At 48.9% G+C, this 14,560-nt stretch overlaps 2 protein-coding genes across 2 annotated transcripts; one reads left to right on the top strand and one right to left on the bottom strand.

Moving 5' to 3' along the window:
• Positions 1-1,619: 1,619 nt before the first annotated feature.
• LOC8052156 (activating transcription factor of chaperone) lies at positions 1,620-8,955 on the bottom strand. Its single transcript, XM_029967345.4, has 3 exons — positions 8,803-8,955; positions 4,472-4,708; positions 1,620-2,752 (listed from the first exon to the last, which is right to left on the bottom strand). Exons 2-3 carry the CDS (start codon positions 4,560-4,562, stop codon positions 1,809-1,811), a joined length of 1,035 nt encoding a protein of 344 aa, XP_029823205.2. The 5' UTR covers positions 4,563-4,708; positions 8,803-8,955; the 3' UTR covers positions 1,620-1,808.
• A 3,313-nt stretch (positions 8,956-12,268) lies between these two features.
• LOC8052399 (protein Mpv17-like) lies at positions 12,269-13,181 on the top strand. The gene has a single exon (XM_029967278.2). The coding sequence runs from the start codon at positions 12,573-12,575 to the stop codon at positions 13,095-13,097; it is 525 nt and encodes a 174-aa protein (XP_029823138.1). The 5' UTR covers positions 12,269-12,572; the 3' UTR covers positions 13,098-13,181.
• Positions 13,182-14,560: the final 1,379 nt, after the last annotated feature.

Genomic DNA, 14,560 nt, shown 5'->3' with positions numbered 1-14,560 from the left:
GGTTTCCGCGTCGTCCGGTTAAAATATGACGCACTGATATTTAGTTACTCTCTCCGTGCCCGCTGGCTTGCCCGAACCTCGAGAGACGTGGAAACCGCAAAAAAGTTAGACGCTTAAATATGATTGCAGGGCCCCTTTAAGGCCCGTTCACACTTGCGACAGTCGCTGGAGTGACCAGCGGCTGGCGACTGGTTTTTGGCCGCGGAGTGACCAAGACAGGTTGGTAGCAACCGATTTTAGGCAGTCGCTCCTTGACCGATTTCTCAAGTCGCAAAACCGAGTCGCTGGACGGCGGAAGCAATCAGAGTCTCGTCGGAAGTGGTGTTTGCGTTTGTTTACATCTGGCACTGCTACCCGCAGGAAATAGCGACGCGCGCACGGCGGCGGTCACTGGCATGGAGTTCTCCGCGGAAGCTCTTATTAATGCTGTCAGACTATTTGTTTCTTTACAATAAGTGGCGCCCCGACCACAAGGATCGGGGCAAAAAGCTGCAGGCCTAAAACGAGATCGGCGACATTTTCGGCATGGCAGGTACCAAAAATATCCCGGTTGAGGGAGCGTGCATATAGCCGTTGTTTTACGTTCCGAAGCACCATTACGTTTTCTTGTTTTTTTCCTGCCGGCACCTCTGATCAGAAAAACCTTTCAGCCGGCTCGCGTTCAATCAGGTGTGAACAGTGGTGGTCGCCAGTCACTTGTCGCTCCAGCGACTGTCCCAAGTCGCAAGTGTGAACGGGCCTTTACTGTGCAACACCACACGAAAGCAGATAGCGGCAACTCTACTTTCGCGTCCCCAAATGGGACAGCGTTCTCTCAAGGTCAACTTCTCCTTCCCACTACCACACAAAGGTTATATGTAGGGCAATGCCTTTTGAATAAATCTGAAAAAATCCTAAGAACACTCGCCGGTACGTTTTTCGTCAATTCGGATTTATTCTAGAAACTGATATCAAGATCAAAACGACAATATAAAGCAAAAAATACATTGGGTTTTACAAATAAACTTAGAAGAGCACAGAGTCAGTGGTCCTCATATGCCACTTCTTTGGTATCTCAAACAACTGACAAAAATGGTTTGCCTTTTAGTATGTCGATGTTCCTTCGGTACAACAGATCATGGTACCCAATTTTTTTTTTTTTTTTTTTTTCAGTTTAAAAGCACAATTAAATAAACCCAGAATTAGAAAAATGCAATCTTAAAAAAAAAAAAAATTCTAAATTTTCATTGAAAAATTTAGAAAAAAGCTCCCCAGATTCACGAGAAATACACTCTGAAAATGCAGAATTATATGGCAAGGAAAAAACCTAGCCAAACTGCCATAACATATGCACCAAATGCCCACCCCAAAATTTGGAGAGCAAAAATGCAGTAGGGCCACACGGCAGGACGAGCTTCACAGATTTGCACAGAGGTGCATGGAGAAGTGGCCGACGAGGAGGAGCACCTCTATTAGCAACAATTGGTAACAGATTAAAAGCCCAGTCGACGGTCAGCCTCCAGCTCTGCTTTTACAACGCTCGATCGCACGTGCAGCCAAAGCATAACAAAAGGAAAGTGGCACGTGCTGCGGGACGGCTGCACGCTCGGTACGTGTAAAGAAACACACGAGGGAGCAAAACGGTTGTAACCTTTCGTTTTTATTCCATTATGTAAATGAGAGCGCACAAGAATAACCCAGGAGGGATAACAGATGATAAATGTAGACGGTAGATAATAAGTATAGCAGCACACCCGGCGACCGCCGCACCAATGTCCCATCCTCACTCAAGGGCGAAAGGCCTCGCGGGTGCGGACGTGGCGGGGGGCCTACGGGAGAAGGCCCTTGGCGCGGAACAGCTCTCGCATGAGGCCCTTGAGGTACGAGACCTCGTTCCCCACGCGCGCCGCTTCCGCCTTGAGGTTGTCGTTGATCCGACTCAACTCCTGGAACTCCTCCTCCACCACGTCGCACTCCTGCTTCTTCTTTCGACGGTACCGCGTGGCGGCGTCTTTGTTCTGCAGGCGCTTGCGCTCCCGACGGCTTCCCGCGTCCGCGGCCTTCCGCTTCCGCCGCTGCTGCTGCGACTTCTTTGCGCGGCCCCGCTTGGGGCCGGGCCGCCGTGCCTTCGGACGCTCCTCTTCGGACTCGGACTCTTCGGGGACAAAATCGCGGTCCGTTGGATCATCCTGGCACTCCATCTGGAGGTCCATGGAGGTCGAGGGCGCCGCGACGACTTCCTCAATGATTTCCGGAAAAGACTCTGCGACGCCGGTCGACTCCATCTCGTCGGCATTTTGCGACGAAGCCAGGCAAGAGCACTCCGGACTCTGGAGCGTCGGAGAGTAGGGCGGCGACGGGGAGTTGTACTCCGCGGCCGCATGTTTGGATGCATCTTCTGGCGGGAAGTCGTTGGAAGGGTCCGCGTCTCCCGGGAGGCCGTCCAAAGATTCGGCGTCCGGCGAACGGACAGAGGTCTCGATGGAGGACGCTGGACTCAGGTTGAGGAAGATGTCGACGTTGGGGACGATGGCCACTGGCGTGCCGGGGGAGTCTGGTGGGGAGATGTATTCGGGCGAGGGAAAGTAGGCCGTCTCGGCGGACTGCCACGGGTCCTCAGACTTGGGAGGTCCGCTGGAGACGCGAGGCAGGTGGCGGTCGGCGAAGGGCGGGTGGCCGGCTTCCGTCATCGCTGCCGGAGGCAGGTCATCCGGGAAGTCCAGGTCCGCCCACGCGGACAAGTCCACCTTCTCGTCCAGCCAGTCAAGATGCCCTGCGAGACAATGCCAGGAGATGCAATAGGTGGTGCCACTAGGGTCCGATTCAGCTCGCAACAAGAGTGGTCTAATTTGGCCACAACTGAGTAAGCCGACCCAGCCAATCCAACATTGTAAAGGTAAGGCATGACTATGGGCTTAGTGTGTCTGTGCACCCCAGAGCAGTATATGTAGAGAGTATGGCCATTCATCGGGAAGTATAGGAGGGAAAGGAGGAGGCACCATTCGCCAAAAGCGGCTGGGCGTGTTCCAGGGCGTCTTCACAAATTCAAATGTGGCCAACCAGAAGTTGGAAATATTACCCTGGCGGTGGTCGCGAGAAACAAACTTAACAAGTACGTCAGAGTAACTCTCGGTGCATGAAAATATGGTTGAAGTGATGTTTCAGTCACGGTCATCCTAAATCATGGTAGAAGAGCGCAACTAACGGAACGATCGACATAATCCGTATGCCCGGTGCCGAGGGCCGGGAATCTGCCGACCGAGCGGTCACACTCTGTCCAGCAACACATTCGTTTCTTACATTTTTCCGCATGATCATTATCAAAACATCATGTGCACCCTATTTTCAACCATGAAGAGCTACTACATTTAACTCTTACCTGATTATTAAAAACATATACCTATGATGAAAACTGTTTCTCGCTGCCACTGCTAGGAGATTCTTTTTGGCTTCTGGTTAACCAAGAGAGCATGTCATGCCCTTTCCTCATCTGGTGCATGCCCTGGCTCAGCACGCGTCTCCCATTGACCAAGCTCTCTCTACACACAGCTCTGGTGCACCTCTCCCAGAGGCTGCACGGCACTGAGCAGGCTTAGATGGCTCGTGGAGTCCCTTAGCAGTACACCATAAGGTGAAACCGCGTAGAACAGACGACCCGTCTGCTAATCTGAATGAATCACGGGGGTTTGTATGCTTCAAGTTGTCATTCGCAGATGGAAATAAAACTGAAAAATTAATTCGTCTGCTGCCAATAGAACTGAAAAGAGGTCTGCCATAAACTGAATGCAATGGCAAAGAATATCAGATGCAAGCTAAAACAATGACCGTCATTTTTACAGTGCAGCTGTTAAGGGCTAGTTTCCGCAGGATCGTGTCCGTCAGCAAACAAATGAAAACATAAAACTCTGGACAGCTACCGCCATCTATGAGTGACGGCGGCAAACTTTCCAGCCTTTCCACTCTGGCTTGCCGACTTGTGGCCAGCCATTACTTCACTCCCACCATAGTACAGCATTGCTGGCCTTCCTTCCTCACCAGAGTGGAAAGGCTCAAAGTATTTTCTGTCTCTTTTACTGTTTTGCTTTTTTTATCCACCCCAGAGTCAGGGTCCACCATCATGTTGAGCACACAACAGCTCACCTGAATTAACACAAATTTGTTGTGATAGTCTGTTGTTTTACGTTGAAAGCAATCAACAACCCAGACTTCTCTCGCAAATTTTGAATTGTTTTGCTAATGTACCCAAGCTGGAATGGTGAATAAAAAAACGAGCACCCGAGACGAGCCCTCAAAAGCAGACACCTTTTCCGCTATCAGTGTGCAAGTGAGAATCTCGTCAAAACATTGCTCAATCGTGGATTCGCCAAGGGGCCAAATTCTCGTGGGAGAACGGCGCTTGTGTGCCAGAAAGCCGCGGGGCCCAATTGGCAGCTGGGGAAGCTCGCATCTTTGCCGGGGACGCAACTGACCCACGCGGGTACGAGCGACCCACCTTCATCGTCGAGCGTTGGCAGCTCGACTTCGGGGCTCAGCTTGGAGCAGCAGAGCTCCAGCACCGAGTCCAAGTCCCAGTCGACTTCCATGTCGTCTGTGGCTCACGGCGCTTGCTGGTTTGGATTTGGTCTGTCTCGGGGATGTGGAAACCGACGACGCTTGGTACGGGCAGTAGACAACCTTCGTTCGTCTTGCCAAAGTAGGGGCGAGCAGCGAGGCATAACAGCCCGGGAACCTGCACGGCGCCGCAACATCGGTTACAAGTGCCACTTGGCCTTCCCCAGAAACGTGTCACCGCCATTCTGTGTGGGCACCAAGTAACCGCCTGCCGATAGCATCGCCCTTCTACCCTTAAACATAAAAAAAAAAAAAGTGTCAACATCTGCAGATTAGACGCAATTTTAATAAACTGCACTAACATGGACCGCTCGCCTAGTTCGGTAAACATATCAAGAACAAATTGTGCTACAAATACAGACAAGCTGAAGTGCGTTATAGTCGGCGACATGTTGAAAGGCAGAATGCTCTGCCTTTGATAACACTTTGCAGCACATGCAACCGAAGCAACGAGCTTGTGCTGGAGGCAGAGCTTCTACTCCGTTCTTAACCTCTCCCCAACTATAATCAGCAATGTTTTTCGCATGCAGTAAAATCTGTTCCCAGTTGGCGCTTGTCCTGTTCCATTCTGCTTGTCCTTGTCGTGGCATTATTTTTTCTCATTAATAAACTGTTGTCCAAACTTTTTGCTCTCAACATTCTCGGTGAAAAGGGACCATTTTCAGTATAACCTTTCTTAATACTCCAACACAAAAGCTTGCAAACGAAGCGACTTTCGTACACAACAATCTACTCGTATAGATATTTCTGGTGTAATGGGGGCAGTGGCTGAACATACAGCAGGTTTGGCACCGAAAACCATATTTTCCGCATCTTTCCTCAACCTTTCCTGCCAATCGTACGCAATGGTCAGAATGCATACATTGTACAGGTGACCTGGGAGACTATTGGCAGGCATGCCACGCTCACCCTCAGTGTGATCCATGTGTAACCGTGCCAAAAGACAACCTAGTCGGGCACACTGCGACAAGCTGACCGAAAACCTCAAACCGTTTGTACTAGCGCTAGCAAAAGTTGATGCTCATTGAACCAACAAAACGTGAATAATGATAAGCTCATGATTGGAACAAGCAGTGTTCATTGTTAAAATTACTGGCCCAAAACAAATGCAAATTAACATTTTTTTACGCCTGATCACAATCGGTAGATAGGAGGGTTGCTGATAATAGAGGCAGCACTTGCTAATGATCTCAAATTTTCGGCGAAGGTATATTTTAGGAATACCTTTGCTCCACAAAAATACAAAGCAAACTCCTGGTATTTAAAAAAAAAAGGCAGTGAAAAAAATATTGTTGGCAGCCTTTTGCCTGCAGAAAGGGGCTACTAGAATGACAGTGCACAATACTCATGCCCCAAGAGCAGTTGTTCTCAAACTTTCGGCTGTCACTGACTTGCGAGACACTCAGACGCCAATTGGGGACCTTCAATGCATTATGCAACAAAGATTTTGTGGAATGGCATAAAAAAAAAACTTCTCAAAAGCATTTTTTTTTTTGGGGGGGGGCACAGGTACTTACAAACGCTCTTGAGGACCTTAGTTTGAGAACTACTGCCCAAGAGCATGCATTCTCGTAGCTTTCTATCACGAGGAACGCCCATCCCTCAATCGGGGGACGAGGAATACTTCCTGGTCTTGTCATTGATACAGTAAGATGGGCCCTCTAAACAACAATCCACATACTAGGGAGTGATTGGCTAATAGTCATGCTTCAGTGGGCAGCTTAATTTTCTTAAACTGCTTAAACAGGAGAAACGCTTTACATAGGAACAGAGACGGTCTAGTAAATTTGAGATTACTCTGAAGCTACTTTGAGGTTATTCCGAGGCTATTCTGCAGAACCCCCGACGGTACTCTGGGAAGTCCAGTTTGGGAACCCATGCCCTAGCAAATGGAAAAGGAACAGAGCTGTAAACCTAAAGGTGCTGCTTCAGAAACACCTGCACCTCCGTGGAGCACACAAGGATACCAATTTGCCGTGTCTAACGGCTTTTGGTTCCGGGTGGTTGTTCGGCTCAACTTCACGATTCTATGCATCTCTGCCGACCTGCAGAAGGTCACCGAGTTGTGTTCAAAGCCACAAAGATTAACACTGCCAAGGATAAAACCTCCATCCAACATCATTTTCATTTTTTCTTTTTATATTTTTATTCCCATATAGATTGGGGTGACACAATTTCCTAGGGCTTAAATTGCCGAAATTTCCAGACCAGGAAAAATAGATTGTTGGGCGAGTTGGTACTGGGTATTCACAAAGATGGTAGTGTTGGAGACGAGGACAAAGTAGGAGACTGGACAACACAGAGCACTGTGTTGGAGACGATCGAGAGAATCTGAAGTTAATCTGGGCAGGTACGTAGCCGGTGGGGGGGGGGGGGGGGGGGGGGGGGGGGCCATGGAACCCAAGCCCCTCCCACCGCCCCCTCCCCAAAAAAAAATCTTTCATTTTGCTGGGGCCTCCTCTCCCCCCTCCCCCTCATACAGCATTTTGTCATGGGCAGGACACCTCCACCTCACCTCACCTCCCCCCCCCCCCCCCCCCCCCCCAAGCAAAATCCTGGCTATGTGCCTGAATCTGGGGTTACTAAACACCTGCACCCCCATAGAGCACACAATTTCTGGTTGTTCCCTACTTTGTCCTTGTCTCAAGTGCAACCATGTTTTTCGGTAAAAGTAGTTTATGTAAGGACCGCGATAAGCATTCACTGGCGTGCCAGAACTGTCTTTAAGCTAGTTTTTCCGCAAGTTTTCAGAGTATTATCTTGGAGAGCACTTGACGTGCAGATTCCCTGGACAATGGCAGATTGCGAACGTTTCCGGTGAGTACAGACGTCGAGGGAGGCAGATTGGCAGATTGTCGATATCTCGCCGAGCGATTGAGTACCGGCTCGTATGAGCAAAGCTCAATGGCTCTATCCAAAAACAGTTGCAACTATTATTTTATTATTTTGCGTTGTTGGCAACTGTGTTTCTCGTGGCTTTACACGGGTAGTTTTAATTTTAGCAAGTGTTAACTGATGAGAGATGGCAATTATAGAAAGAACAGTAGTTTCTTTACACAGAGCCAACATGCTCGTCATGCTGTTAAACTGTTTCCGTATCGGGTAGCACACTGTATACCTAAAAGTATGCAGTGTATTACCGGGGGGGGAAAAAAAGCCTCCCTGCCACCGTCTGCTTCTGATACGGTGGTTCCTATACTCTCACCCCTAAGCTCAGAAGGCAGTGGAAGCTACATGACATTTGAACCATTGAACCGGAAGAACTGCATCACATCATCCGTTCCGCACCACCAGGGAAGAAGAGAAGGGAAAGCTGCCTTAGTGAATTTTTAATCGAGGGTTGATCCTCTAGAGGGAGAATAGCGACGTCTGGGTAAATCTAGGACACACAAAGAAGTCCCGGTGAGAAGATAATTTCTCCTTCCCCTCCCGAGCATGCGCTGCGAGCAGTCACCTCAAATATGGCATCCAGGAACAACCACGTCTTAACCTGCAACTCTGCAGTTTACTGTTTGCTTTATGATGCTGCTGACTTTATGATGCTGCCATCCTACGAATTCACCACATCGTACCATCCTAGTGTTATGAGTCACCGAGGCTGTGCTGAGCCGGAATAAACATGATTACTCTTGAAACACATTACATTAGCAATGTTTTAAGATCTTAAACAAAATCGTGACTTGGCTACTTTTTAGTTTGGCAACACCTGTTTTCTGGAATCGGGAAGCTATGCCGGAAGAAAGGCTGCGAAGTGAGGGCGCTCTGGTTACTTCCGCAAACAACGATGCGCAGGCGCGAACTCGCTTGGATGGATGACTCAGAGTAGTGACGAACCCCACATTTTACCGGTTAAGTACAGTAAAAAAAAATAATAATAATAATAATAATATAAATAAAACAAAAGGCAATAATTATCGCAAACAGCTCCTCTTGCCCCGAATTCTGCAATGCCCCATAACCTCCACATTAATTGCCATCTACCGCCGCGAAAGTTACGCAGTTCAATGAACAGCTGGAGACGCGATGTTCAATTAACAGCCCGACACGGCCTCAACGCGCTGTCTCCAGTCAAGTTTCCCCCTCGATCCAGCTGAAATGGCTGAAACTGCACAGTGACGTCAACATGGCGGACAGCGCTGCACGTTTCCTGCCTCCCAGGCGGCTGTTTCTCGGTTTCGGCGGGCATCGGGAGTAACAGGCGTTTCTACTTACTCCATTTTCGTTGGTTAAAGGTGCAAGCACCTTGCGGTGCGAGCGGGAAACGACAACTAGTCCGTCATACTGGTGGCTTCCAGCGCGCAGAAATTTGTCGATCTTGCTGATATGGAAACATGGAGACGAATGATGATGTAGTCCGTCCACGCCAGCCTGGAATGTGGCGGAGAGGCTGTATTAATACGCCATTGCACGTTTCGTAGTTGGAGTGGAAACCCCGCGACCCAAAGCGAGGACACAGTTTGGTCGTTTTGATAACTCGTTTAAAAATAAGGTTCAGGCTAGTGTAACCAAATTTTAATCGTATTTTTTTTAGTTCGTTTTAGCACGTGGCGGTATTTTATTTTAAGGCGGAATCACAACAGTCGAAGGGTAGTGCTTCGGCTTTTCGCCGAAAATTGACTCGCATTGCATCATCCAAAACAGGGCGATCTGGCGATCTCATGAGAACGCCGACGTAACTACCTACAGCTTCTGTAAACGCGGCGGCGCAAGTGAAGGGAACATTACCGTCCGACATTGCCTTGTCGGCGCCTACGGCCAAACCGCGTTGTGGGCTTCGGTTAGACCCCTCTTTGTCGTAAGGTTTGTCGGAATCGGACGTTCCTCAGCAGATTTCACACGCACAAATAGTAAAAAAAAAAAAAAAAGAAAAAAAAAGCGGAATATTTTTAAGGGCACTGAACTGGGCCTCTTCGTGACCTTACTGGATACTTGGAAGCAAACTTCAGGGTCACTATGTGTGAACGGGCTCAAACCGCAAGCATGACTACTGCGAGACTCCGGGCCCGCGCTTCTCAAATGCTAACGAATTGTAGTAGTTCGTAGAAGAAAAAGTTCAAGGTAAATCTTCAAACACAGCTTTACTTTGTGGTGAGTTCGGAGTTTTAGAAAGAAATGTATAAATCTGGGCAATGCTTTGCCCGCGGCCGTGACGTCGCAGATCTCTCAGCAGATGCGTACGCCTTTCCAGTCGATTTGACCCCCCTACCTGACCCTTAAATTCGACCCTGCTGCCACATCCCGCTTCCTTAATTAGTTAATTTCCCTAAAAATGTGAAGAATTTGCGCCAATGGCCAAATTTCTTGTTAGGGCAGACTTGTGAAAAATCTTCGAAGCGTGCTGTTATCACTTCGAATAATTAACGCGCACCAATCGAACAGTATCCAATATGAGTTTCGCTATTTTGGTGTGTTCGGACGGGATAGTAAGATTCGTTGAGTGTGCTTCTTTGTGAGCTCCGCTGCACTGTGGAGAAACGACACCCACGGAGTTGACAGCGCAACTTCGGGGTTTCAAGCCTGATCGCAGCGCAAGCGCGTAATATAATTAATAAATAATAATAAAAAAACGCTTGGAGAGCGAATGAAGCACGTGCACGTGTCAGGCATAAAAAAAATATTTATGAAAGTGATTTTGAATAGAACTGTGCTAGTATTTCAAAAATGCGTCTGACCCGATAAGTTGCTCGTGTGTCGATGGCAGTTAATTTTTTTTTTATTTTTTTTTGCTTTCACAATGTCATATAGCTGATATATAATTTCTAAGTAAGTTTGATTTGATAGCTGGGCTGCAACACGGGTTTAATACGTCAATTCCTCGTCTTGTTACACCTCTGTATTGACCTCCACCTGTTCGAAGGCACTGCAAATTTAAAATAAAACTAAATTAATTTATACCTTAACGAGCTGAACTTAATTTTTTTAATGTGCTTATTTATTGCCCGTATGCTGATTGTGCGTATTCCTAGAACTTTCTAGTAACATGCCATAGACGTGCACGATTAAATTTTAAAGCTTTGTTTTAATTGTATAAAGAATTGTAAAGTTCTATTGCGACCTTCTAAACCTCAAAGAACACCATCACAATTCGGTTATTATTATTTACAACCGAATACAATCAAGTTCCAATACGAAATGATATTAACATGCAATAGACGTGCACGGTTAAATTTTAAAGCTTTGCTTTTTTTAATTGTATAAAGAATTGTAAAATTTTCCTGCAACCTTCTAAACTTCAACGAACACCATCACAATTCGGTAGTTATTATATTTACTACCGAATACAATCAAGTTCTAAAACGAAATGATATTCCATATCTAAATTGTACTACCTTAAGTGTTCATGTTACGTGCTTCATGAGCTCAGCGTATGTTCTAAAAGCAGATGCTGCAATGAGCATTTAATTAAACAAAAGGAATGGCTTTTGTTTGAGTACATGCAAAGATTAAGAAAGTATAAATTGACAATTAAATGCTGCCCTAAAACGAGCAGTGGCTGCTTCAAGAAGTGTACTGCAAAATAACTCTGATTAATCCCATGGGATTCAATAACGATGATGTAGTGCACGTGATCTGCGCAGCAAGGCTGCGTAGGTCCTGTGAATGACTGAGGATGAATGATGTTTTACTAGCCACCGCGCTCTCCTGCGCCACCCGTTCGATGTCGTCCACAAATCCACGTCAGTTAGGATGACGTAGGCGCTCGTGACGGCGGATGGGAACAACAAGAGATGCAAAAGACCACCAATGACGTCATCAAAATTCATAAAAAAGGTAGCAGATAACCGATGACTTCATCAAATAAAAAAAAAAAAGTCACGTGAGTAGGGACGTTATAAATCAGGTAATTGCGTACCTGCAGACGTCATCATCCCAAATTATTCATACCAGAATGCGCGTATTTGCTCTTTGTCAGGGTATCTTACGCGCGGCATGGTTTTACGCTCATCGGACGTGAATATCGGGCTGCGAAGAAGCGCCTCGTGGAAGTATCTAAATGTTTCCTATTCTCATAAGAGTTTTGAATAACAGCTAGCCCGTCGGTCCCACAACCATTCGTTGAGGCTACGAGAAAAGTTCAGGTTGACCTAGCCTGTCATAATATATATATATATATTATGTCAGATTTGGTTGTGCGTTCTTTAAAATAAGTGTGGAAAGCCAAAGGCTCTCCTCTTGGCGCGTATGTTTTGCGGTCCTGCGGTGGTTGGCTCTGACCGGTTTCGATTTCGGTTCCGGTTTTGAAATTGTTCTAAAAACAAAAGTGGTAGGAAAAAAAACTTCTAAAAATAAAAAGCATAACTGACGTAGAGCAGTATGTTTAGCACATTTCACTGCAAAATACCTATTTTTCACGAACGCGATGAACAGAGCCTGACGAGCAGAGCCTGCTGACGAACGTAGGTTTGGTCAACATCGACTAAAAATGGGCTCGGCTACAGAGGCTACAGTAGTGGCTACTAGAGTGGCTACAGTGCAATGCTACTGTGGCTACAGTGGCTATTACTGCGGTGGCTACCGTTGGTGGCTGCCGTGGCTGCAGTGACCTGTGGTTCGGCCGCTCCGAGCGCATGTTCAGGTTTTGGCCGTTTCGGGTTTCGGAAAAAAAAAGTTAGGGCACGGTCACGTGGTCGGCATGGTCGCTGTGGGTGCTGTGTGGAGGTAGTGGAGGTGTTGGTTGGCCACAGGTGTTGGCTGTGGCAGCTGTGTGGCCGGTGTCGCTGTGTCAGCTGTGTGCCCCGTGCCGAGTCTTGTCTCCGCGGTCGCCGTGGGGAGTGGAGCACTTTTTATAGTCCTGCGGTGGCTTTGATCTGGAGCCGTCAGGACACTGGAGTGTGAAGTCTGTGAAGTGTAACACTTTTCAGTCTCCCCAAGGTTCGACCTGTTTGACTACCCTGCGTGTGGTAGCGCACGTGGTACGGTTCCCCACACGTGGACCAAAGCCACACGGCGCTCAGGTTGTCGACTCGCCCACTCCAGCGACGATGCTGCTGTCCCTGTACAGCCGGATGATGCGGGCACACCCGGCCAAGACCCAGATCCTGACCACGGGAAGCCTGATGCTCGCCGGCGACGTCATCGCCCAGAAAGCCATCGAGAAGAGAGAGTCCCTCGACGTCGTCCGGGCAGCTCGCTTCTTCGTGCTGGGCGTCGGCTTCGTCGGACCCACCATCCGCACCTGGTTTGTGGTCCTGGAGCGCGTCTTCGGCGCGCGCGGAGGCGTCCTCAAGAAGGTGCTCGTCGATCAGCTCCTCTTCAGCCCGGTGTTTTTGGCCGGCTTCCTGACGTGCCTGGGCTTCCTCCAGCGGCGGCCCTGGTCGGACACCAAGCAGATGCTGCGAAAAGACTACGTGCCCATCCTGACCACGGGGTACATGCTGTGGCCGGCCGCGCAGTTGGTCAACTTCCACCTGGTGCCTCTGCCCTACCGGCTGCCATTCACCAGCGGAGTCGGCCTCGTCTGGAACACTTACCTCGCGTGGAAGGCCAACAAAACGCCATCCACGTGACCGCACCTTCACACGACCGGGCACGCGAATGCCGGCGTGAGCACGACGCACGGTGGGCGGACTGCGCTAGGCCTGTAGAGGGAATCAGCTTTCTTGGAGCCATGAACGCTCGTATTCAAGAGGCAAGGCTTCTGTGTAGTCAGAAACTACCAGTATGGTGCCTGGAGCGCGTCTTCGACTGGTGTGTTTAGCGTCCTATCCCGCCCATACATCAAAAGTGGTCCCGATGTGGCAACAAATGACGCGAGTGTCATGCTGTTGCCTGTCGCGATCCTGGCGGTTGGCCGTAGAAATGCTGGCAAAAAGCACGAGCGAACGCGAGTGTCGCTGTCGTCACGGCGTCCCGTTAGGCGTCCCAACTTCCGGCTGCACTAGCTTCCGTGAACTGTCACAGTGGAAAGCGACCTGCAGCAGAACAGGCATCTTCTACATACACCATAACTGTTGGGACGCCACCAGGGTCGCGACCGGCGACAGCATGACACTTCATGACGTCATCAGGCGGAAATCGAGGGACCACTTTTTTGGCCGCGGTAAACACACCAGTCAAAGACGCGATCCAGGCACCATACTACCAGGACCATGGAAGCCTCCAGCAAAAGCAATCCAGAGCGCAAGTTCGTCTGCTTCTTTTGCAGGGTTGTGGTGACGTCAGAACGCAGAGCTCCGATGATAGCGGGTAGACCTCAAAGCAAGCTACCTTGAGGTCTTCCCACTATCCTTTAATCAGAGCCAATAAGCAGACAAATTTGTGGTGGTGGAAAACCTCTTTATTGGTCCTGCGAAAACCCCTACCCCTCCGTCACCCCTTCACCAACACACCTACGCACAGTCTGCCGGTGAAGCAAGCTCCGGGTTCGCTGGACGAAACCCCTTTGTCCCTCCAAGTCCACACACATCACACCATCCTTGAAGTCCTCCGGCCAGTCCTGGGTCCCCGATGCCTCATGCCCCCGTTGTTCACAGTCCCACACAATATGCTGCAGCGTTGCCCGTCCTTACATACCCTGCACAAGTCACTCTCAAAATTCCCTTCTGCATAGATGGTATATGCATGCGACTTCGGTCGTGTCCTAAAAGCAAGACTTCTGTGCAGTCAGGAAATTCTAACGCCGTGGGAACACAACCAGGATATGTTTGCCTCCAGCAAAACCAATACATGGCTTGCATGTGACATCAGCCGTGTCACAGAGGCAAGAAGTCTGTACGGCGAGGAAGGACCAGGGTGTAAGATAGACAGGTGGTGAAACGAGAGCCAAATGAGCGACCGCATTGTGTCCCCCTTGGTTTTCTCTTTTTCTGTGGCGCCACCGCGAACTCTCACTCCAAGTGGGCGAACGCTGGCGACCGGTTAAACTGATGGAGAAGGTTTCTCGTGGATTTTCAATGGAGGACTGTCGTGCTCTCAGTTTATTTTGCGCACTCTCCCATAAAGTTCCGTGCAAATTCGATTCCAATTTTTT

This window comes from Ixodes scapularis, unplaced genomic scaffold (genome assembly GCF_016920785.2).
Source record: "Ixodes scapularis isolate PalLabHiFi unplaced genomic scaffold, ASM1692078v2 PGA_scaffold6__148_contigs__length_123643588, whole genome shotgun sequence".
In the NCBI taxonomy this organism is placed as follows: domain Eukaryota; kingdom Metazoa; phylum Arthropoda; class Arachnida; order Ixodida; family Ixodidae; genus Ixodes; species Ixodes scapularis.
This window is presented reverse-complemented; position numbering and strand designations above follow the sequence as displayed.

Coding starts and splice junctions, on each gene's coding strand:
- LOC8052156 (XM_029967345.4), bottom strand. CDS start 4,562: ATGGAAGTCGACTGGGACTTGGACTCGGTGCTGGAGCTCTGCTGCTCC. Junction 2,753..4,471: donor GCCAACGCTCGACGATGAAG/GTGGGTCGCTCG, acceptor ATTGTCTCGCAG/GGCATCTTGACTGGCTGGAC.
- LOC8052399 (XM_029967278.2), top strand. CDS start 12,573: ATGCTGCTGTCCCTGTACAGCCGGATGATGCGGGCACACCCGGCCAAG.